General features: G+C 41.1%; 1 protein-coding gene across 4 annotated transcripts; it reads left to right on the top strand.

The window, feature by feature from the left end:
* Positions 1-790: 790 nt before the first annotated feature.
* PUS7 (pseudouridine synthase 7) lies at positions 791-23682 on the top strand. Of its 4 annotated transcripts, none has more exons than XM_065666271.1 (18): positions 791-873; positions 2425-2543; positions 3744-3822; positions 4461-4854; positions 6274-6358; positions 6466-6567; positions 7472-7616; positions 11891-12002; positions 13301-13378; positions 15006-15134; positions 15344-15469; positions 15759-15820; positions 16118-16278; positions 17159-17285; positions 18022-18123; positions 21171-21300; positions 22106-22197; positions 22942-23682. In XM_065666271.1, the coding sequence occupies exons 4-18, from the start codon at positions 4490-4492 to the stop codon at positions 23076-23078; spliced, it is 1953 nt and encodes a 650-aa protein (XP_065522343.1). In that variant the 5' UTR covers positions 791-873; positions 2425-2543; positions 3744-3822; positions 4461-4489; the 3' UTR covers positions 23079-23682. The 4 variants fall into 4 exon arrangements, with proteins under 4 accessions (XP_065522343.1, XP_065522332.1, XP_065522334.1 ...); XM_065666260.1 differs by lacking the exon at positions 791-873 and adding an exon at positions 1189-1295; XM_065666262.1 differs by lacking the exon at positions 791-873 and adding an exon at positions 1189-1295 and having other exon boundaries at positions 4376-4854.
* The last annotated feature ends 210 nt before the right edge of the window (positions 23683-23892 follow it).

Below are 23892 nucleotides of genomic sequence, written 5' to 3'. Positions count from 1 at the left end.
GCAAAGATCTGTGATAAAGACAAAGCTTTGATCCCCTAGAACATAATAACATAGAACTCTCTGGATCCATCTCTGCTTAGAACTAAGGATAGCCACAAATCTTTGTTCTGCCTTCCTAACAGCAACATGCATTTCCACGTGGTCTTTTATAAGCTGGCCTTAGAGCAATGCACACATACCTGGGACTTCTTAAATCCAAACCAAAGCACTCCCCTCTTGCAGTGAAATAAGAAAGGACATACAAGGAATAAGAAAATAAGCCCCCAATATACACACAGCAGTTATTTCATCACGTATGAGTGTTCTAAGTAGAGTATCATTAGAGAATTGGAAGCATGAGAAACTAAAGTGGTGTTAGCGGCCTGGCAAAGAGGAAGTCTGAGGCTGGCCAGGGCTCAGATACAACATGTCTTTGAAGTAAAGCTAAACCATACGTGTTGTAGTTAATGGAAAGATGGGTCTGTGCACCACCGCTTAAAATGGAAAGAAGGGTAGAGGGTGACATTCCGAGGTCAGAAAGACTCATGGTATCGATCCTGCCTGAGTTTACTTAGTTTTAAAATGGCAGCATGATTTGCATAGTAGGTGTAGGTTTTGAAATGGCTCTTGAACACATCAATGTCCTGGGGCTAGTGTTCAATTAGCACAATCTGTTTCCAGGGCTCGGCGAGCTCAGGAAAGCCGTGTCTCGTGTACGTGACTCCTGCTTCGGCTGCTGCTGCAGCTTGAAAATCAAACTTTTTCCGCAGAGTTGCTGCTCTTTTGTAGATTCTCGTCTGCTCCCTCCCGACGCTCCAAGCCGGTTTCCTCTGCCACAGGCGGGCTCATCAGGCCGGCAGCGGCGGAACGGTGTACACGAGCTGCCCTCCACAGGTACCGTCTCCCGAGCCCCGGCTTTCCCGCACCCGTCCCACCCCTGGCAGGGGCCGGGGCCGCCGCCCTCCGCTGTGTCCGGAGCAGCCCTGTTACAGCCGCCCCGCTATGGGCACTGGGCCCCGGGGGTGACTCCCCCCCTTACCCCCGTTCCGCAAAGCGGTGACTCTGCGGGACCGGCCCGGACGCGGAAGCGCTGCCGCCGGCAAATGGCTGCTGCTGGCGAGCGGGAGCGCTCCCCGCCGGCCCGCCCGGGCCGGGCCGCGCTGCAGCAGCAACGGGGCTGGCCAGGGGCGGGCGCAGGCAGGAGGCCGCCTCCGCACACGCGGAGCCAGGGCGGGCCCGCGGCGCTCGCTCCCGCCGCCGCCACCTCGTTCCCCGCGGCGCTGGCGCCCGGCCCGTCCTCCCGTGCTGGCGTACGGGTAAGTGGCGTCCCCCTGCCCGGGCCCTGCGGCCGCGGCGCGCCCTCCCCCGGCAGCTGCCGCCGCCCAGCGCCCCGCGGCCGGCGGGTAGCGGCGGGGCCGGAGCCGCGGCCTCCACGGCGCGGCCGGCTCCAGGTTCCCGTTCCCGGCCGGGCGCGGGGTCAGGGCGGCGGATGAAGGGCTCAGCCTCGGGGCAGCTTTACCCCCGCTTGCGCTAGGCTCTCCCGGCCCGCTCCGAGGCTGCCACAGCGGGCGGGCGGCAGCCGCGTGGTGCAGGGACGCCCAGCGGCAGCCCTTTTCTCCTGCCCAGCCTCTCACTTGCTCCCGCCCTGCCCCGGTAGCGCCGGGGCTGGCAGCGGCAGAGCCGGGCCGCTGGACCTGCCGCCGCTTCTCCAGCCCGGCCCAACTCCTGCGCGCATGGCCGCGGCTGCCCTCCCGGCCGGGAGCCCTACCTTGCCCCCGCAGGAAGGGGTTGCTTTCGGGCGCTGCGGTGTCGTCGTGCCCTCCCGTCGGTTGCCTTTTAATCCGATCTGCCTCGTCTCGTGAGAAGCCAGCTCCGTACCCGGCGCTGCCGTGCTCCTACTCCTTTATTTACCTTTTTAAATGCGAAGTGTCCCGTACCCCCACCTGCCCATGTGTCTGCTCGACAGGTACCACACCGAAAGTAATCACTCAGCGTTTCTTGCTTGGGAGAATCAAGTCCTTTCTTATAGTAGCGAATTCTGTTTCTGCTAAAACATGGTCTGTGTGGAAATTGCTGTGGAACTGTTGCTTATGCAGATTCTGGGTTTTATGGAAACACCTGTTTGCTAGGAGGACTGAAACAGTGGAGCAGCAACCACTACCCTCTCACTAGCAGTCTGGTCAAGTGAGAACGTGTGCGCCTTACTCAGCTCAGCTTGCTCCTTCGAGTAATTACCCTGCAGAAATTTTCCCAGGTGATGGCACCCATCTGGCACAGGGTGGTGCTTCGGTGTAAGTCATTCCTCTGCTGTAAGAATAGGCCATGTCTGACAACTTTGGAGTATTTGTGGCCAATGTTGAATTCTTTTACCAGTTTGTATTATTCAGGAACTAGATATCACAGTTTTATGCCAGAAAAGTAAGTCTCTCATTACCTCCTTTGCAGGCGTCTTGGAGGACCTTGCTGTGCTGAGGGGTGTTTTGGTCGCCATGTGAAGGCATTCACAAGCCATCTAGAAGCCTTTTCCACATAAGTGCTTTGTAACCCAGGCTCCATAAATTTGGGTACGTAGGAGAATCTGGAAATGGTTGTGAACTGCTTCTCTTGGCTATGTTTTCAGGGTTTTTTTTTTTTGGGGGGGGGGGTGTTTGTTTGTTTGGTTTTTCTTTTTAAAGAAGGATTTTATGTATTTTCATTTTTATTTGAGAACAAACTGAGATTATGCTTTCTGCCTGAGGATACATTTATTTTCTAATTGTGGGCAGGACTGTCCTGATTACAGTTAAATTGGGAATTTAACTTATTGCCAGTTAACATAAATTTCAGATTACTGATTTGGCAAGCAGACCACCAGTATAACACTTGAGGATAACTCCTTTCCCAAGAAGATCCCCTTCCCCAGGTTCAGCTTATCTGAAGACACCTCCCCTCCTCTGGTTTCCTCATCTCCCATCCCCTAGTTGTCTTCCAGGTTACGCTCTGTCCCATCAGTGAGGCAGCAGGAGTGCAGGAGGTTGGGGCTGGTCCATGGAGGGTTGCTCCTTCTCTCTCATTTCTTCTGTTCCCATGTGGGCCCTTCCATGATGTCCCCGTCCCACTGTAGGCACCTGACAGGCTGCAGTCCTTTCAGGGGTGTCCCTGTGGGGATCCTTCTTCCAAGGGTATACCACCATCAGTTGTTCTCTTCCCCATTCATCCTCCCTTGTCTTTTTTAGCGCATTTCATGTGGCTCCTCCTTTGCTTCCTGTTGCACTTTCTGCCACCAGCTGCCTCTCCCTTTCTTAAGCAAGCTGGAGCAGAGGCACGACTCATCTGATGAGTTGGAGTTCTGGCAGGCGGTGAGTTTGGTCCATTGTGGACCCAGCTGGAACTGGCCATGACCAGCAAAGGGCAGTTGATGGGCTCTGCCTATGAAGCCCCCAAAACCTGCACTTAATCCCCACTACATGAGTGTGCCAGTGGGAGAGAGGTCCTGTAGTTGCCTAATTATAGGAACACCAGTCTCCTTTCACAAACACAGAAATAAAACCAGACTTCTCTGCTGTAGCTTGCTAAATAGCAGTGTTGTGTTATGTCACTGGATTGGTTACACTTTTACAGTTGGGTTTGTTATTGTCTGTCTGAGTAGTTGTGTCCGTTCCCATACAGCTGCTGATACCTGGTTTCAGAGGTGGCCAGTTTCTGTAAGGATCACATTCATATATTCATAGTCTTTTTTTTGGCCTAAAACTTTCTCAAATAATTAGTTTTCATCTGTTTTTCAGATCTGAAGGTGCTAGCTCTGCTGACACAAAGGTGGCAGCTCACACTACCAGGGAACAATCAGAGCTCTGCTCTACCAGCGTGAGTAGTCATGTTCTTCTTGGAGATCATTTAACTTCCTTGTTGTTCTGTTATTTCCAGTCATTCAGTGATTTTGGTATCTCATCCCTTTATCTGTTGGTCTGAATTGCTGCCACCTTGAGTTCTATGTGGGATTGTGGGTGTTAGAAGAGATGAACGTAGGAAGAGAAGAGATGAGACTTCAGGTTTAGGGGAATCGAGCCATCCTCTCTTGATCTTTAGAAGATGGAATCTTGATAGAAAAAGGAATAATCAAGAGTAGTCATTTAATAGAAGGCTTGGGAACAAGAAGTGTCTTAGGCACTAGATTGCTAATGACAGCAGAGCCTGTGTGCGTGGATGCAGCTGTGGTAGTAGTTGATGGTGGTGATATGTGGTCAGTGTAATATTGGATCGTGCTCTTTTGTAGGGTGCATGCTGCCTACCATGGGTATTAAGTTCCCTTAACATCTCCCTTCTCTCCCCCTGAGTACATATTGTTTCTAGCTGTACAAAATCTTGATGTTTAACTTTAAAATGCAGCAAGTTATGTGGTTTTCCTGAACTCTTGCAGGGGGCAGAGTCCTCGGAGTGAAGAGACTATGTATTGATATTGCTTTTAAGCAGACAAGAAATAAGCCATTCTTCTTGCTCCTCAGGGCTTTCTATCTTACACTGTGCCTTAAACATGGAAACTGTAGAAATGAATAGCGTATCCCTGAAACGTCCTCACTCTGAGGATGGTGTGGCTAATGCAGATGAAGTTAAAAGACAGAAGATCTCAGAGAAGTCTAAGACAGAGAACGACTCTGGGCAAAGCACTGAGACTGTAACAGAACAACCTGACAAATCTCTGCTTGAGGACACGAAAAATGAAATAATCCCCAATGAGGAAAGTGAGGAACAGGAAGATGAGGAACTAGAGGACAGTGATGAAGATGGAGATCCAGAGAGCTTTGCAGACATGATGAAGCATGGACTGACAGAAAGTGATGTTGGTATAACTAAATTTGTTAGCTCTCATAAAGGGTTTTCTGGAATCTTGAAAGAGAGGTAATTCTTTGTCTTCTTATGTATGTTAATACCTTGTGTTAAGTAGCTATTGTTCTCTGTTTTCCTTTCTGACTCACAAGATGCAACTGTGTGCAGCCATGTGAGAGGTTCATCACTTTCTTTTCCTGGTGCTGAGACTGAGAGAAAGGTTTAATTTGGGATTTTACTTTGGTTTTATTAAATAACATCTTTGAATAAAACAAAATGCAAATACAAAAACTCAGTGGAGTGAGAATCGCTATTGCCCTGACTTAGGAGAGCAGTTAAGGATGCCTTGTTTGCACAAATGGAAGTCCCTGTTTTTAAATACTGGCTTCATATTTAGATCATTTTACATAATAAAGTGATGTGCACATATTTAGGATATATTTAATCTTTCTATGCAGCATTAAGCTGCTGGCGTAATCCTTCACTGGGGAGCACAGTCTGTGCTGAACTTCCTTCTGGGAAATCTGCCAGTTTTGAACTGAGGTGGCCAAAGGTAGCCAGGTGTTAAAATCGTTTGAGGGCTTACAGTTTTTCTTTGATCCTAGTTTATAACGTGCATCATTAATTTAGTCCTGGCATTTTTATGGTACCAGTCACTAGCATGTCTAAACAGCGACAGATAATAGGAGAGAGGACCTGAAATACTCCTCAGGAAGGAATTCTACCAATACAAAATATTGAACAGAGATATGGCAAATGGGGGCTTTTGGGAGATGCAGTTGAAACACTCCCATAGTGAAGTTTTATTAATCTTTCAACATTCACAGGCTAAGAATTTTTTCTTCCTTTTTTTTTTTCTCCTTTACAAGCAAATGCTTGTTAGAAATCATGTACCAGTTCCAACCTAGATGGTGCTCTATTAAATGTTATTATTGGACATAGTGACTTGATTGAAAATTTCCCAAATTCTTTGTTGCTGGCATAGAGTAACTGTTAAATTGAAATATGTTTTCTGTAACTGAATGTATGTAACAGAGCTGAATTTGTCTTGCTTTTGTTAAGAGTTGCTAATGTACTTTATTCTGGAGGTTATTTGAAGTGACAGAGTTAATGCATTTGTGTTCACATTGTAGCAATGCAGTAGAGTATCAATTGTCAGTAATGACTGGGATTGAGGATATATGTTACAGATCTCTGCAAGCTAGTGAGGAAATGACTCGGAATAACTACAGCAGGTTTTTTGCTATCTGCAAAGAGGTCTGCTGTGTTTAAATAGGCCAGACTAACTTCTGTGTTCTTGTGGTATCCTTCTGAGGGATGGGAATAGGTACAGCTTTCTCATGGTTCAAGTTTCTTTCATATGAATTGGATTGTGTGAATTCAGAATTGAGTGAATTCTGCTGGCAAACAGCTTCTTGGGAAATTACTTTGTGTGATGTGGGATTTTAATTTCATTTTATTACAAATTTAATACTTATTTCTTCCTATCAGATACTCAGACTTTGTTGTCCATGAAATAGGCAAAGATGGACGTGTGAGCCATTTAGATGACTTTACTGTTCCAGTGGATGATGAGGTAAATGTTGAGGTTAATATTTGGTAAAGCAAAACCATTAAAAGGTTGACTGTTATTCCATGAGGGTTATTGGATGTTTCTTTTTTCCACCTCCCAATATGTATTAGGACCCATCAGAAGAAACATTTACAGTTTTGTCAGATGAAGACAAGCAGCGTTTAGAGGAGCTCCAGCTTTTTAAGAATAAGGAAGCTAGTGTTGCCATAGAGGTAAAATTAATGAATGATATGAAACTGGGGGGAAGGACAAAGGATGGGAGGGGGAGTGAATGGAACGTACATACTTCCTAGTGCATGTAAGGTATCAGAGCAGTTTGAACATGATGCAGCAGGTAGTACTGAAATATTTCCAGTTTAGGGTTTAATTATGTAAAGCTTTACAGATAATACTCAAATTTATGCATATGAGTTGTCATTTTCATTTCAGTGGGACTGTACATATGAATTCAAATACACATCTTATTTCCAGTGGTGTTAAAATTTCCTTGCAGTATTTTAGTTTTCTCTCTAGTATTGTTTATGGAATAATTATGCAAGAAGGTTTAAATAAAACTTCCACCCTGATGAAAGACTAAAGACTATTTTCAAGGTCAGTGTTTAGTGATCTAATAGAAAAGAAGATAAATACACTCTTCAGTAGCAAGAAAAGTAAGAAGGTACAAATTGAAATTTAAACTTGGTATTTTCAAACATCAAAATCTTCTACATACTTGAAGAATAACTGTTGAGTTAAATTTGGGACACAGATTGCTAGGATTAAATTTGGTAATCTCAAATAAGCGTTCACACATTACATAAGCTTATCCCCTTTAATGCTTATAGAAAAACTTCATTTTGCCAGAGATTTCATTAGAGAAATTTATTAAGCACAGAAGAGAGGAATAAATCTTGAGAGTTTACTTTTGTGAATGTCGAGACAGGGATTTGCAGGAGAGTTATTTATTATTTTTCAAACTAATTTTAATAAGCAGGCCAGACTTTTCAAAGTATTCCTAGTCACCACTTTGGTGTGATTTGGTGAGTTTTCTTTAAGCATGCAAAATTCAACTCTGAGAGAATATGTCCCATTTTTCATTACTTTATTTGGTTTCTGCATGTGTGCGTGTTAACACAGGTAGTTGAAGATACCAAAGAAAAAAGAACAGTTATCCATCAGGCTGTGAAGTCCTTGTTTCCTGGACTGGAGACTAAAACAGAAGATCGAGATGGAAAAAAATACATTATTGCTTATCACGCTGCTGGGAAGAAAGCACTGGCAAGTGAGTTTGAATGTCACAGTAGTTGAGTAAAGTAAATACTAAAATTATGCCCAAAATAAGAATCATTAGTAAGTACTTCCTTCAAGTGGAGTGTACCTCCTAATGCAGTCTGGCTTTGCCTTTTCCTCTTTGCAGCTGATGCTGTGCGTCTGTAATGACTAGGAACATGAGGAGGGTCTCAAATTAAAATTTCTACTTGTTTTTCTTTCCAAATCATTCATCAAATACAGCTGTGTTAGAAGTGAGAGGACCTTTTGCTATTTCAGTGGGAATAGGCAGAGCAGGGGCTTTGTAGGGTTTTGTTTGAATTTAGCTTTCATGAACTTACCTTGATGTGTAAGAGTGAATTGGAAGCAAGAGGTTGTAATTGAAATGGGTGCATTACACTGATGGGCAGTATAATCGTGACTGTCTTGAAAATCCATGACAAAATTCTTAATGACATGAACAGAGAAAAGCACCTGTTTTTTGTCTCAGGTTTATAGGTTTATACAAACATAATATAATTACCATGATTTTTAAGGCTGCTTCTGCTTCCAAGGTTACTTATATTTGCAGAAAATTGTCTTTATTCATTATAAATCACAGTTACTATTGGAACAATCAAAGTAGTGAAGGATTTTCAAAATTAAATGTTATCCACCTTTATCTTCTACTGTTTTGGTTACTGGGGATAAATTCATGCGTTCTACATCTTTTAATGTTACTGCAAATTTGTTGCTGCTGTAAGTTGAGAGGATTGTTTACATGTAGAATATTGCACATTTAACTAAAGATACTGAAGTCTGGTTTGGTTTAAAGCAATAGCATTCCTGTCATATCAACCTACCACAAATGACAGTATGTAAACCAAGCCCTTTCGTTTTAAAGATGGAGGAGATGGAGAAAGGATAAGGAGATAATTTAAAATTGGAAATAACAGCATCTCCACATTCAATTTAGTTATTTTTTTTAAGGCTCATTCTAGACAAATATGGGAATGTTGTACTTTTGTTGGTAAAATTGTAATGTGCTTATGTATCTTGTTTAACCATGTTTAGAACACTTGTATGTTTGCATGCTTTATGCATGGAGTATGTAACTTACCAGCACAAAATCCTCCTCAGCCAGTTTTGTTCTCTGTTGGTCTGTAACAATTTTACCTCCACCTTTTCCTTCTGCTCTTTCTGTTCTTTAATCATTGTTAGAATCAAGTGGTTGTTAAGCTGACCAGTCTGATCTAAGAGATACTGTATAAAAGACTTTAATTATTTGAAATGTGCTGAAAAGAGTTTAGTGATGTGTCTCTAGGATTAAAACATTATCTGGAGCACCATCTTGTGATGCAGAGAAGCATCATCTATTTAAACTTGGATTCTTAAGTTGTGATGCTACAAATACCTGTGCATGGAGATGTGTGCAGTTTCAGCGAGTGTGTGTAAATGCTTGTGAGTGTAGTTTTTAAGAGTGCAAGGTTTTTTCGTCAGGATTGGATTTATCTTTTGTGTTTATAGAGCCACTAATGTCTTAGTCCTGAGTGGGTTCCCCAAGCAAGAAGTGTTTCAGAAGTGTATTCAAATACTAGCTGAGATACCTGATTATTTCTGTTGATAATGTAAAAGATTACCAAACATACTTCCCTAAAATTTAAAATTAGAAGCTACTTTGTGTATGTAGTAAGTTTACACCCAGAATTCTTGAACTACTGTCTCACTAAATTGTCAGTAAGCTGCTGTTCCGTCATTGTCCACAAATGAAGTCTGTTGCATCTCCGATTGAAGCTTTCCATATGTTCACTGTTTGCCTCTGCACGATTCCATTGCGTAACTGTCTAAATTGCTGTCATCCACCACCTAACTGTTGGATGCTCCCTAAAGCATAAACAAACCCATAACCATAAACCTGCATGTTCACCTCTAAAACCCCTTCGACAGTCTAAAAATTAAATGCTACTCTTTTGTGCTCTTTATGCTATGCATTGGGACAGAGGTCAGAACCGCAACAGGTAAGAGATGTTGACATTTCATGCTAACAAAATGAAATGCCAACCATGCCGACCTCCTAAATAGCGACAAGACTGGCCAAACTAGTTACAATTAATTCTTTGAAAAGCCCCAAACCCCTACACTTATGTAATACTTAAAATTCCCTGAAACAGCCAAGAATTAGGCTTGTGCTGCATCTTTTCTCTAGTGCAGTATAGGCAGTAGTCACTCAGTGCAGAGAAAGTCCATCAGTAGTGAGTGATGTGAGTGATCAGTTTTGCCAATATTGTTTGACATCTATGGTATATTTCCCCTTGATTTCATTAAGCCAAGCCTTTGCCCTTCAGCCTTGCATTTCAGACACCACTATATGTATTTATGCAACTTTAAAAGTATGTATGATACCTCCTGATATTAAAACAGAGCTTCCAGCCTTTGAGTTGCAGCAAAAGGTTGGGGAAAAGGGCTCGGAAATATTTTACTGTCAAAAATGTAACATGACTCTGCAACATAGCAATAAGGACCGCGATCTGTCTCTCTGGTCCACCTACCCAGTTCAGTACATTGAAGCATTGGTTGAGGAATGGTTAACTATCAGGACTGGAGCTGCAGCATGTGTGTGGTGGATGGGCGCATGGCTGTGATGCTCAGAGCGTGAAGAGCCGTTTGGTACAAGGAGTGTCTACAGAGCCCTTTTTGTCTAGCCCAGGTTAGGGCTCACTGAAGGGTGTTGAAATGACCATGTGCAAGATGGATTAGTTAAAGCTGACGAACAGTTCCAACTGAAGAAGACTTTCCTTGTGAATCATGCTCTGCCTTCCTCTCTTTCCTTCAAATTACGAAGTTCTTCATGGAGGATGTTGCTCTTCAAGCTGAACACAGTGTTTCATTGACTGTGTTTAAGAGCAGTGGTGGCTCAGAAGAGAGACCATCAGGAGCATGAAGTCTCTTGACAGGCTTTGGGCCATGCTGCTCAGTTTAGGTCCTAGGAAGCTCCATAGGGGGTGGCTTTGCTTAGAAACTGATGGTACAAGGCAAGTGTTGCAATAATTTTTAAGTGATTAAAAGTTATGCACATAGTGTTTTATACTGTAGCATCCAAAATGTTTTTGCAGAAGTGTGTGTATGGATGGCAGCTTCTCAAAAAAGGCAAGAGGAGCTACCTTTTACACAAAAGTTTCCTGCAAGTTCAACGTTCACTGTCTGTGTGGGCTATCTGGGCTTTATTAAACTAACTGAACGAAAAGAGCAAAATTTCCCAAGAGCTTCCTTCCTGCACTGGGGTTTGTTACTAGAATAGGACTGGCTTTTTAAGTTAGGTTTTGCTGTTGTGAAAGAGCCTAAGCCCTTTTTGTACAACACCAGGAATGTCTGCTTGGTGGCTACCCAGAGATAAGGGACTTCTCATTTAAAACAAAACAAATCCTTAGTTTTGTTCCTATAAAACAAAGAATTGATAAGCAAAGTCACCTCAGAATTGGTTGCTAAACCTGTGTAGAATCAGTCCTCCTTCCCAGTAGTGCCGTCAACAGTGGATGATTGTAAAGGAAAAGTTTTATCTCTGGAGGCTTTTATGTGCAATAAAAGCTTGTCAGATACATTCACAGTTTTCTTCCCTCTCCAGGAAACGCCAAATGATTGTGCAGAATTGCACATCAGTTGTTAGTCTGCAGCAGTTGAAGTTATCCCATGCCCTTCTCTAAACATGGCACAGTATCTGGCATGAATTTTTCTGTCCCATAGGACTTAGAAATAAAGTAATTTTTTTGTGAGTACACTTTTTTTTAGGCTTTTATAGATACACAACCCATGCTTTTGCATGACACAGAAAAAATCCTACAGAAATGAAGATTTGTGTTAAACTATAAAAAATAACCACTCTTCCCACAAACAGGCCTCCAGTGGTCCTCATCTATTACTTGTAGAAGGCTCTAGACAGAATGTGGAGTGGCTTTCACTGCTGAAAGTCAGTGTAATGGTAAAGTTTGGGGAAAGTATGATCAGGCAATATGGCAGTTAAATGAGTAGGGTATATTTGTAGAAAATTTCATGACAAAGGAACTGTTGTAATTTCAATGAAGATTTTCTGGGTGACAGAACTGATTAAAGAGAAGTTTACAGCCCTGTGGAAGGGAGAAGGTTTTTTTGCAGCTTTCGCTGTCAGCAGTTAACTTGTTCTTCTTTCAAAGCAGATGGAAATTAGCACAAATTAACTCTTGCATGTTATTTTAAATGTAGCTGCAATGGCAAATACATTGATTAAACAAAAAAAAAAGTCACTTTACAAATTTGAACCTTTTGTTTTTAAAGATCCAAGAAAACACTCTTGGCCAAAATCTAGGGGAAGCTACTGCCACTTTGTCCTATACAAGGAGAACAAGGATACCATGGATGCCATTAATGTCCTATCCAAATTTTTAAGGTAAGGCTGTTGTTTCTGCCAGCCTGGGTGACATGCAGCATTCCCTCTGTATATGTTTCATCCTGCTGTAAATGTTGTGCTTCAGGATCATGGAAGAGCAGCACAGCGCTGGCTGTTGCCTAGTTTGTACCCAGTGTTTTTAGAAAAGTTATTTAATAATACTAAATTTGACACCTGTGCATTTTGGAAAGAGGTGAGAATGGAACAAAATAATGCCCCAAATTTAAAGGACTGTCCTCTACTGCTTCAGTGGGAAAAGGTCCATAGCTGAAGATCTAAGGAAGGCTTGGCAGCTCAAAGCTTTGTTGTGCATATCCTGAATTAAAAGCTATTTTTTTCCCCAGTGTGTGAATATATGCAAGTATGTTATGAACCTGTCAGATATTGTTGTGATAATATGCTGATCAGTTCCTAAGCAGTTACACTTCATAAACTGTTGTTCCATGTATTAATTTCTCCATGGCAACACAATCTTAGATCTTTTCATCCCATCAACTGCAGCAACAAGAAGATTTGCCAAAGGCATGACAAGAACACAGTGAATTGCAGAGGAAGGATTATTTTAAAATTGGGTCAATTCAGTGATCTACTCACAGAGAAAGTTTCCCACTTCTCCCCTCCTTTTCCCTTCCCCCTTCCTGTCCAAAAATAAACGTTTGTAATCTAGACTCAACCAGTATACTACTAGTATTTATATTTGAGAACAGAATGGTAGGAGCATAGTTGGGTAGAAACATGCATGTAATGGCATGTAATTGCTATCCCCTGGTGCCCATACCTGGAACAACTGGGAATATTCCTGTGTAACACAGGCTGTAAACTTTGAAGTGGAAAGGCAAGGAAATTTTCCTCTCAAGGAAAGAAGTGTGTCATATTTTAAATTACCTTTTCATATTCTCATGTAACGCACATATGTGGTATTCAGACAGACCTGTTATTGAACTTTAAGGAAGAAATGGACGTAGATGGAGTTTTTCTAGTGAAATTAATGGTAGCTCTGCATTTGGGTAATGAGTGAATGTATACAAAGAAGTACTTCAGAGTTTATATTCTGAAAGCACAGTTGTGGTAAAAGTGAAACTGTCTATGTGTAATGAAATCAGAGAAGTTTCCCTGTGTTTTATCTACTCAGAGATGAGATGTGAAGATGTCACACATGTCAAATCGTAGGCTAGTTCTGGGGAATATGTGGATAATTTCTATTTTTAATGTAGATTAATTATTCTATGTAATGGCACTAAAAATTATTTTTGATCTCTATTTTAATATACATAATATCTGTTACTGTTGCTTTTAAGAGTGAAGCCAAACATATTTTCCTACATGGGAACCAAGGATAAAAGGGCTATAACAGTTCAAGAGATCGCTGTGCTCAGGTAAGTCAAAGTATGCTGGAGTATTTGCACTTGTACCGTGAGAGCCTGAGTATCTCAGTAAACACCTTGAAGACTCAGGCTGCAGTCTGAGTCTGAGTAATACATAGCAGATTCAGGTCTCGATGTTGCAAAGCTCATGTATTAATGAAGATGCTCTAATCCTTTTTACTCCATGGTGGTTGCTATTAGTTTCAGTCATTGGTGTTCTGAGTCATAGGCTGGACACATGTATTTGGCTGAAGCAGTCGGTGAAACTGCTAATGTGCTCTTACGCTGCACAGCTCCCATGCAACAGCAGAAAACCAGAATGGCATGGTGAAAATTATGTCCCATTTCCTTCCTGATTTTTGTTTTCCTCCATTTGTAGTCCTATTTTCTTTCTCACTGAACTCTGAACAACTAAGCACTGCCTTGGCTCATCTGTGAGTAGGCAGAAGAGGCAAAATATGATGAGGAATTTTTCCTGCCTTAACCTACTATCATAAGTCACCTGTTAAGAGAGAAAAAACGTTCATTTTGTAATTTTCCAACATAATTCTGTTGTTTCTGGGCGCTTGAAATTAGTGTTACATCCACAACTGAGGATGATGGGTGCTTCGCAGTCATATATTACAATGTCTGTTTAGCTAGCTGAAATACTCTGCCTTGAATACTATTTACAACTCTTTGAAAACCACGCTCCTCAAGTGAGGAATTCCAAGGAATGACAGAAACCTGATCAAATCCCTGTTAAAAGGCGGGCATTCAATACTTAATTATTCATATTTTCCTCCAAGTGGTTTGCATGTGCGTATGTTTGCACATATAAAAGGAATTACTACTTTGTGAGTTTTAAGAAGCCCCAGATTCTTGCTGCAAGGCAAGTTTGCCAAGTGATGACAAGTAACCACACTTGTGGTGTAGCCATCTCAGGTGCTGTTCTGTTTACTTTTAACGTGTGTGTCCCAGAGCTTCAGCGTGTTGAATGGGGAGCAGTGTACTGATTTCTGGTGTCCGTTCAATAGTGCCAGCATACCCAACTCTCTTGCGCAGCCATGGAGAAGGATGGTGCAGGAGGGGAGACGTTATCATTTGCCAGCCCCGTATGCTGGCCATGCTAGTTGATAAACTTGTTGGTAAACTTTAGCAGAAGTGTCAAAGAGCAGCTCTGATGCAAAGAACAGGGACCGCTTCCAAAAGTACCAGCAACAAAAATAGCAGATACCAGTGACAGATTGGATCTCATCTGCACTAAGCTTGCACAGAGGCTAACTACTTAACTTTGTGCTTATGACTGTGCTAACTAGAGTGTATTTATGGTGTAGTTACTGAAATAAAGCAGAGTTCAGCTTGTGGGGTACCGTATACATCAATATTGCAACATAGGGCTTTTTGCTGTAACACAGACAGGGAAAGACAGTACTAACAGTGTCTGCCATGGTACACATGTCCTCTTGTACGAGTAGCCTTAAGAATTATCTGTTCTTTACTTTTAGATATTTCATTAAAATACTTTGAAAAGGCAACAATAGAAAATTGAGGAAGCTGGACTTACTGTGTTTTCTCTTGGAATGCCAGCATTTCTGTATTCATTTAACTGTCTGCTTTGCTAAGCACGTGTTGGTCACTGTTGTCTGTTTCTTTTTAGAATCACTGCACAAAGACTTGCTCATTTGAATAAATGTTTGATGAACTTCAAATTAGGAAACTTCAGTTACAAGAATCATCCACTGAAATTAGGAGAACTGCAAGGGAACCATTTCACTGTTGTTCTCAGGTAATATGTTAGTAGCTTTGGTAGGTTTTATTTTTTTTTCTCTTTAGTTAAAAGATACCAGTGCATCTTGTGTTTAAAAAAAGAAGAGTCCTATTGGCAGGAGTCTGATGAATTTGATACATGCTTTCTAATGTTGATGTTGAGCTTTATGGGGATCACAAAATAGTGTAAGCCCTTAATGATCTGTCTCTAACTTTTTTTAATGCTAGAAACATAACAGGAACTGATGACCAGATAGAGCAAGCAATGCAATCTCTCAGGGAAATTGGATTCATTAATTACTATGGAATGCAAAGATTTGGAACCACAGCTGTTCCTACATATCAGATTGGCAGGTATGTGTTGTTTTCATCCCTCCCCACCACCCTTTTCGTTCGTTATAGATTTTATTTTTATCCCTGTATAACTTCTAATGTATTTTTGGGAACATTTCTCAAGCATCTTGGATATACTAGGTTTAAGTTTAGATTCAAGAAAGAACTTGCTTCAGCAGGTGTCTTGCATAATGCCGCTACTTGTAATACTGCATAAATCTAACCACTGATACTTCTTTTTTCGAGTAAGTTGGCTAAATCTCCTTAAAATATATGTAGTTCTTAATATACTTTCCTGTTTGAATCTCAGAGCTATTCTACAGAACAATTGGAATGAAGTAATGGATTTGATACTAAAACCAAGACCAGGAGGTAAGGACTGAAAAATGACACATTAGGTGTTTCTGCTTCTCCTCCTCCAAGAATTGTATATTCAGGAAAAATACACTTAGATTTTTGAGTCTTTTAATGAAAAAAATGTTAGCGAGGACAACTCTGCATGTGCTAAACTTCAACCAGTTTATCAGTGGAGATGCAATCTTCTGATTCTGCCTTTCTTCCCTTTCCTTGTTGTGCAGTTTCTTGCAGCGGGGGTTAAAAGGGATCTAAATACACAGAGTCTGCTCAGACTCCACGTGTAGTTAAAATATTTTCATGTCCTTGTTCTAGCTGAGAAGGGATACTTAGTGAAATGCAGAGAAGAATGGGCAAAGACTAAAGATCCAGCAGCAGCCCTCAAGAAACTACCTGTAAAAAGGTGCGTGGAAGGACAGCTTCTACGTGGACTCTTAAAGTATGGAATGAAGAACATAATCTCTGCATTTGGCATAGTGAGTGTAAAAGTGCCGTGGTGTATTTGCTTGAATAAACATTCTTTTGATGGTACATGATGAATTTGAAATAGACTCATAGATGCCTGATGGGTAGAGGGTTAAATTTAAAATCTTTATGTTTATCCTTGCTTTTTCGCTTGAGGTATTGCCACATGGCAACTGACAACATCTGTAATTAATGCGTGCATAATGAGCTTTCCAGTTTATACAACAGTCTCTCCTGTATGTTGGAAGCAATACAATTAGACTTAGCATATAACCATGTATAGCACAGATCTGAGAATTGTGCAAAAGTTCAGTATCAGAGTTGCTTTAAAAGTATAAATTAAACTGATAAGTATGCTAATGATTGAGCTTGGCATAGACGTGGTGGGTTCACTGTCATTTTCAAGTGCTGTAATCAAGATCAAGTCTTTGGAGAAAATACCTCATCAGCAGCAAACTACTGGGCACATTAGGAGCAGCGGGATAATTTCTTGTTTATGAAGAAGGTAATTAGAATAACACTGTGCTTTCACATCTGCAAAATCTACTTCAGATTTCAGGAGGTTGAATAGGAATCCAGTGCTTTATAATAGCCTAATAACCCCATGTGTTTGATGAGCTGCTGAATAAAAAAAAAAAAAAAGATTAAAAAGCTTTATTTATTTAAGCACAGGAGGGTTTTGTGTAGATTTCAAATGTGTAAAAGCATTATTTCTTCACACACCCATTTTCCAAATAGTGAACACAAGTCGCATCTGTATACCACGAAATTGTGTAAGTCTTGTTGCTGAAAAAGGTAACATTTCAAATATGCCTTTTTTGTTCTGACCGAAAGAAAAAACTACAAATACATATTCCTAATGTTTCACTTTTATATTTTCTTTACCTCTAGATACCAAGAAATAATCGCTTAATGTATATTCATAGCTACCAGAGTTATGTGTGGAATAATATGGTGAGCAAGAGAATAGAAGAATACGGGCTTAGAGCTGTACCAGGAGATCTCACACTTAAAGGAGGTAATATCAGACAAATAAAAACCCAGTGATGCTGTGTAGTTCAAATTCCTAGGAACATAAGGTGTTCCTAGGAATACCTGTTCAGGTGGCACTGCTTACGTATTTTCTTTCCCCCTCACCCATTTTGCTCCAGTGATTTCTGAATCCACTGAGTAGGTTTTGTCAAATTTTGCAAGGAATCTGAAGTTAGGTAGTAAATTCTGTGAGCTGTTGGTTTGCTTGTGTTTCCAAATAGTTGGATAGGGAAGAGAGAAGGACCAATTGTTCCCAAGAATGGACTCAAACGTAGTTGAGCTGGAGGAATATGGAAGGATGTTACAGATGTTTTAACCACAGAAGGTTTTATTTGCATTAGTATCTTGTAAAGCGGAGGCTCGACTATTTAAAACTTTCCTCACTTGTATTTACTCTGGTATTCCCTGGGGTGAGAATATCCACAGTATTTCTCCTTCGTGTATGCCTGATGCCCAGTAAGCGGACTGTTCGTCTATCAGTCCTTACTCTATTCGGCTTTAAAAGTCACTGGAAACCAGGCTGTGATTGTTGGTAACTGTGACAGCCTTGAAGACTGTTACTTCTTTTCTTGGAAATGTTGTCTGTTAAGTGGAGATAAAACGCAGTAGTTACCCCTCTCAGAGGGGGCTTCTTTCAATCACATGGTTCATTTTAAATTTAGCCAGTGTCACCTGTCACAGGCATCTGTACCGGTAACTTCATTTTTGTGTCCTGACTGTAGCCACAGCTGTTCATATCGAAGAAGGAGATGTTGATAACTACACTATCCACGATGTAGTGATGCCATTGCCTGGATTTGATGTTATTTATCCAAAGCACAAAAGTAAGTCTGACTCTTAACTTACGTACTTACTCAGAAAATGTAAGTCCGCTTTAATATTTTCCTTAAAAGGAAGGTCAGATCTGTGCAACCTTGATCACCATTAAAATAATACACTATTTCAGATCTCTGATCTACTGTCACCCTCTCCCACTGTGGTACTAATAGTTTGTGTACTTGTTTCATGTAACATAAATCTGTTTCATATTTCTTTTTAGCAAGTAGCTTTTCCAAAGAATGCATTTTTTTACGGAGGGAAAATTATTTATTTCAGCACAAGGGGAACAGAACTGTGAAATGTTCCTTACAAAGTGCATGTATTTCGTTTTTAAATTAGAAAAACTAAACTTCTAGAATTTGTAATCCAATCAAATGCATGAAGTTAGATAAAAGAACCAGATCTGTTTAATTAAATATTAACCAATGTAAACGTTAAAAATATAATAATTTAAAAAGAGTATCTCTTTCATCTCCTGTATATACAGTGTATTGTTTTTGATGAATAGATTGAGTGTATTGTTTTTGATGAATAGATTGAGTGACCTGTAATTAATCTGCATGGAACATGATGTTATTTTTAAGGGATAGAGTTGCAGAATCATTTTGGTTGGAAAGCACCTCAGGATACCCTCTGGTCCAGTCTTTAGGTCAAAGAAAGATCAGTGCTTGTATTCAGGCCAGCTTGCTCAGGGCTTTGTCTGAAACTTTCAGGAGCACACAGTCTCCAGGTTCCTCTAAGTCTTCTCTTCTTTAAGCTAAAGACAACTAGTCTCTCAGACTCTCCTCACAGGGCATGGGCTAAATCCCTGGCCATTGGGGTGCTCCTCCATTGGACTCATTCAAGTTGATTGGCATCTGCTTTGTACTGGACACAGCATTCTAAGTGCAGTCTCATGAGTGCCCAGTAAAGGGCAGTAGTTGCTTTTCTTGGTGTAGTTACTGGCAAAGCTCCTGTTGATATTGGCTTTTGTTGCTCCAGGGCACTCTGACAAGGAGTCTCAGGTGACAATCAGCTGGGCTGGCCCCTTGCCTGTACCACTGCAAAGAGTTAATTGCTCTCAGGTACAGGACTTTGTCCCTGCTGAACTTCCTGAGGTCTCCCAGAATGGCAGCCAGCCCTTGAGTGTATCGACTGCCACCACCCCAGATAGATTTTATCTACAACCTTGTTGAGGTGAATTTGAGCTCCTCCTCCATGTGTGCTGATAAAAGTATTTAACAGGACATCCCAGATCCTTAAGGAACTCTGCCTGCAATGACCTTCTGGGTAGTGCCTAAACCAGTAGTGACTATCCTTTTGAGACAATGGGCCAGGCAGTTCTTTACTTGTCTAGCAGTCCACCCACTGTAATGTTCTAACCTTGGATACAAGGATGTTGTCATCCACAGTTCCTGTGGGAACATGTTGGCAGTCTTGCCAAAGGCAAAGTAGGCAAAAGTTATGGCTCTCGCCTCATCTGCAGCTGTAATAGTTTCATTCTAGAAGGCAGTAAGATTGGTAGGGTTTTTTTTTTGTTTTTTCTTTTCCTTTCCCCACTTCAGTAAAACCATGCTCACCGTTATTCTCATTGTGTGCCCAGAAACATGTTCTAAGAGGATTAGCTCCATTATTTTTTCCAGGGACTAAAGTGAGTCTGACAAGTACATAATTCCCTAGAATTACCTTCTTGCCCTTTCTGAAGATAGGTGCAACACTTGGTTTCCTGCAGTCACCTGGGACCTCCCCAGATCTCCATAATCTTTCAAAGATGACAGAGAAAAGCTTTACCATGACACAAGCCAGCCCACTCAGCCTGTATAATCTGCTGCTGCTGGTAGTCCCCATCTTTTCTGAACCTTGTCTCCTGGAACACAGGCCTGGAAGACCTTGCTGGTCAACTCTGAGGCAAAGGAGGCACTGAGAATATCAGTCTGTCACTAAGCCAGCTGCCCTGATGGGCAGCAGGCCAACTCTTCCCTTTTATTCCTTCATTCCTGATACTGCAGTTTAACTCCTGTTGCTCTTGATGTCTTTTGCTGGTTTCAGCTCCAGCTGATCTTTGATTTTCCTAACATCATCCCTGCATGTCTGGACAATGTTTGTGTATTCCTTCTTTGTAGCTGGCCCTAGCTTTCACCTACTGTATGTGTCCTTACATAGGAGCTTGATCATGAGTCCCCTGCTTAGCCAAACCAGTCTACCAATACGTAGGCTTCTTTTCCTCAGTATTGGGTTGAACTGCTCTTGGACTTGATTGTTCTTAAATAACTGGTCAGTCTCTGCCTGTCCCAGAGCCACAATCCCATTTATCACCCATTCCTGAAACACTTGGAAGATAAAGCTGAGTTGGTGAGGAGGTATGGCTCTGAACGACACTGAGTTAAAAGGTTGGAAAGAAAAGCTGCAATTTTTTACATTCAGTACGTTTATACTGGGATTTGCCCACAGGAAGCCCAATGCTTTCCTATTTAAAATTCCCAACTGCATGAAGTAATGCTAGTGATTGCACTGCAAATCAAAGGCACCAGACAGCATTTTAGCTGCAATATTCTTGCATTTCCATTGCCTTCCCTGTCTTCCCCAGGTGTGCATACACACATCCTTACTGAAGGATGCCGGACTGTACTAGAGTTACTCCTCCTGTTGGCAGTATAAAGATCCCTGCTGACTGTTCTGGGGCTCTCTTAATTCATTTCACTGTGCTGCTTTTTCAGAGATAGAGCAGTGGGCAATCTGGCCCATATTGTTTTTAATCTGCATACCTTGAGATCAGTCATGTGAAGATAATTGGAAAGTATGTGGAACCTCAATCAAATGCAATAAAATACTGTGTAAATTTTATTTTCAGCTGAAATTCTGATTTGAAAGATTCTCTCTTGGTTACTGCCTCTACTAATCAGGGTGTAGAAACAAACAAGATTTGCAATAAGTAATTTTAAACTTCTGTGCAACATCTATGCCATTTATGCTGAAACCTGCTACATATAAAGGAAGGAATGACCCATGAAAATTGGCTGTTTTGATCAGCAGCACTAAGCTCTCTCCTATTAAATATTTTTCTTTCTTGCAGTTGGGGAGGCCTACAAGGAAATGTTAGTAGCTGACAATCTTGATATCAACAACATGAGGCATAAGATCAGAGATTATTCTCTTTCTGGAGCATACAGAAAGATTATCATTCGACCTCAGAATGTCAATTGGTGAGTAGGAAGATAAAAGAAATCATACTTGAATTGACAGCATAGACCTAAATGAATCTATATGTGGGATGACTTAAGTGCAAGAACCATTAGGCTGACCTATGGGATATCTGTAGACTGAAGCATCGGAGGGAATACATGCTTTTCCAATATGTTTTTTAGGCAGTTGAAGTTGAGCCATAGCCTTATTTCTTCCTTGGTCCTCTGCTTCTGTGGTGCTTGAGTGTCAAGACATCTATTTAGTTATTACACTCCTTGAATGGGTTTGCCTGAACACTTCATAGATAATAATTTATGTTGAAACTATGACAAATATTCAAAATATGGTTTTTTGGAGTCTTTCTATGAGAAAGTTGGTGTCCGATTCCCTGTCTGTAGATTAAACTTAACTAAATCATTATTGCAGAGATCCAGCCTAGTTGTCACAAGGCAATCAAATAAGTGATTTAAACAGGTGATAGTAGAAATGTGCAGAAAGACGATCACTGATGCACAGGCAGACAAAAACTACAAATATTTACACTTTGTTTTAATCCTGACAGCCCCTGGTGGAAAGCAGGTGGGTTATGCAAAGAAACTTCTCACTAATTTATTAATTTCTTTTATAATCCTCATCAGAGGCAAGGCTTCTACATAAAGCTTTATTGCAGTTAAACAATTTTGAACAGTTATTGCAGCATAAACGCCACCTTACCTTACTAGAAAATCAATTCCATTTCAGTTGTAACTGCCAGGTTGGAATAGCAATAAAAAAATACTGTAATAAAATAATTAATAATTACAAAATCTTATTTCTGTTATAAAGGGAGGTAGTAGCCTATGATGACCCGAGAATCCCATTATTTACTACGGATTTGGATAAGCTGGAAGGAAAACCATTACCAGTTCTTCCTACAGGTAAGCTGATTTCCCCGCCGATGTTTGCAGAATAGAAGTTTGATCTGGCTGTTGCTTTGAACTGCTACATGTGGAAAGCTTTTTTAAGGAAGAGCTTTCATTTAACAAGACTGGTAAGTAATGGTATTAAAGATACCCAAAGATGGTTGTCTAAATAAGGACCCTTATTTCTCAGGAGTGCAAGCAATTCTTCCAGTGGTCTGCATTGACTGTGACATTTTCTGATGGGCAACTGTAAAATTGAGTAAATGCTTATCAGGAAGTGTCTGCGAAATGCATGAAGGTGGAATCAAGGCACAAATTGCCTATATGCTAGAGCATGCATTATTTGTGCTGAACACAAGAAACCGAGTCAAATACTCAACAGAATTCAGTGGAAGTTTTTTATATATAGATTTATATAACCCTGGTCACAAGGTCTTGTGACACTGATGCTCCGAAAAAGTGAAGAGGCCGAGAGTTCAGTTGGGAAAGAACAAAGGTTTCTTTTCCTTTTAAAATTCAAGAATCCCTGAAACTCTACTTCCTGCTGAGAGAGAATGTTAAAAAGAAGTGGTCAAATAAGTTGTTTTATGAAATTCCACTGTGGATTGTAAACTGGAGTGTGGTGATGGTTGTTTTGCTTTATGGGTTGGGGGTTTGGTTGTGGAAAATTTCAGTCACTACATGGCATCCAGGACAATCTTGCTTATTTATGTACTAAACTTTCTCCTGCTTTGTGTCTCCTTTTCCCCCTTACGATAGATGGTAAATTCAGGGCACTGAAGATGGAGTTCTCTCTTCCTCCATCCACTTACGCTACCATGGCGATCCGAGAAGTCCTGAAAATGGACACAAGCATAAAGAACCAGACACAACTGAATACGACCTGGTTACGCTGAGCGAACTGCAGAGATCACTGGGATTTTAACATACGGAAAAGTGTTTTCCTATTAACGTGTTCTGCACAACTCTTTAAAGATTGGTAGTAAGAGATTTGTATTTTTTTAAGTTTTTATTAATGCTAGCATTTCACTTCAGTAGTCATTTGCAAGATGGTGGCTGTAATATAATAATAGATCTTAGTGACTGGTGCTTTTAATGAGTGAGTTGCTTGAGCTGTAATATGGATGCATCTTTTAAGAAATGGGCTTTTAATAGTTCCAGACCTGGAAGAATGTTTAGCTTGCCTTTTTTTTTGGCAAACAGTGTTTTCATGAGTTCAGCACACTTTAGAGTCTCTTCACATACATTAACTGACAGCTTAGGAAGATAAGGTACAACAAAATTAACGTATCAATTAACGTTTGTATCACAGGAGGTTTTGCTGACAGCATTTGCACTGGTGCAGTAGAGGATTCTTAGGAAGGCTTTGTATGTGCTGTAAAGATGTACAGCTGTTTTAACTAGTCCTTTTCCTTGGGAAAATACCTGTGGGTATTCTCCAGCTCTATTTTACCTGACCAGAGAACAGGTACTGAAAATAAATGAAGACAAAAGTCTTAATTGTCTGCCTGTACCTCCTTTATTTACATATGTCGTCTGTCTGTTGCTGGCAGGCAATGAGCTGGGCTTCTCACAGGAAAAAGCCCTATATATTATAAAACTGTTCTGAAACAAGACATTGCATTTTCAGCCTCTTCCTAAACTAAGCAGCACTCGTGTTGCTGAAGCCGTCCCCACAGCAGCCGGTCGCCGCTGCCCGGCTGCCTGTGC

Source organism: Lathamus discolor, chromosome 1 (genome assembly GCF_037157495.1).
Source record: "Lathamus discolor isolate bLatDis1 chromosome 1, bLatDis1.hap1, whole genome shotgun sequence".
Classification (NCBI taxonomy): Eukaryota; Metazoa; Chordata; class Aves; order Psittaciformes; family Psittacidae; genus Lathamus; species Lathamus discolor.
The sequence above is the reverse complement of the archived record's forward strand: the minus strand, read 5'-3'. Positions and strand labels throughout refer to the sequence as shown.

What these genes read in the sequence shown, in the direction of transcription:
- PUS7 (XM_065666271.1), top strand. Translation starts at nt 4,490, where the DNA reads ATGGAAACTGTAGAAATGAATAGCGTATCCCTGAAACGTCCTCACTCT. An exon ending in GTCCTATCCAAATTTTTAAG is followed by an intron (nt 12,003 to 13,300) that starts GTAAGGCTGTTG and finishes GTTGCTTTTAAG; the next exon opens with AGTGAAGCCAAACATATTTT. An exon ending in CAAGAGATCGCTGTGCTCAG is followed by an intron (nt 13,379 to 15,005) that starts GTAAGTCAAAGT and finishes GTTTCTTTTTAG; the next exon opens with AATCACTGCACAAAGACTTG.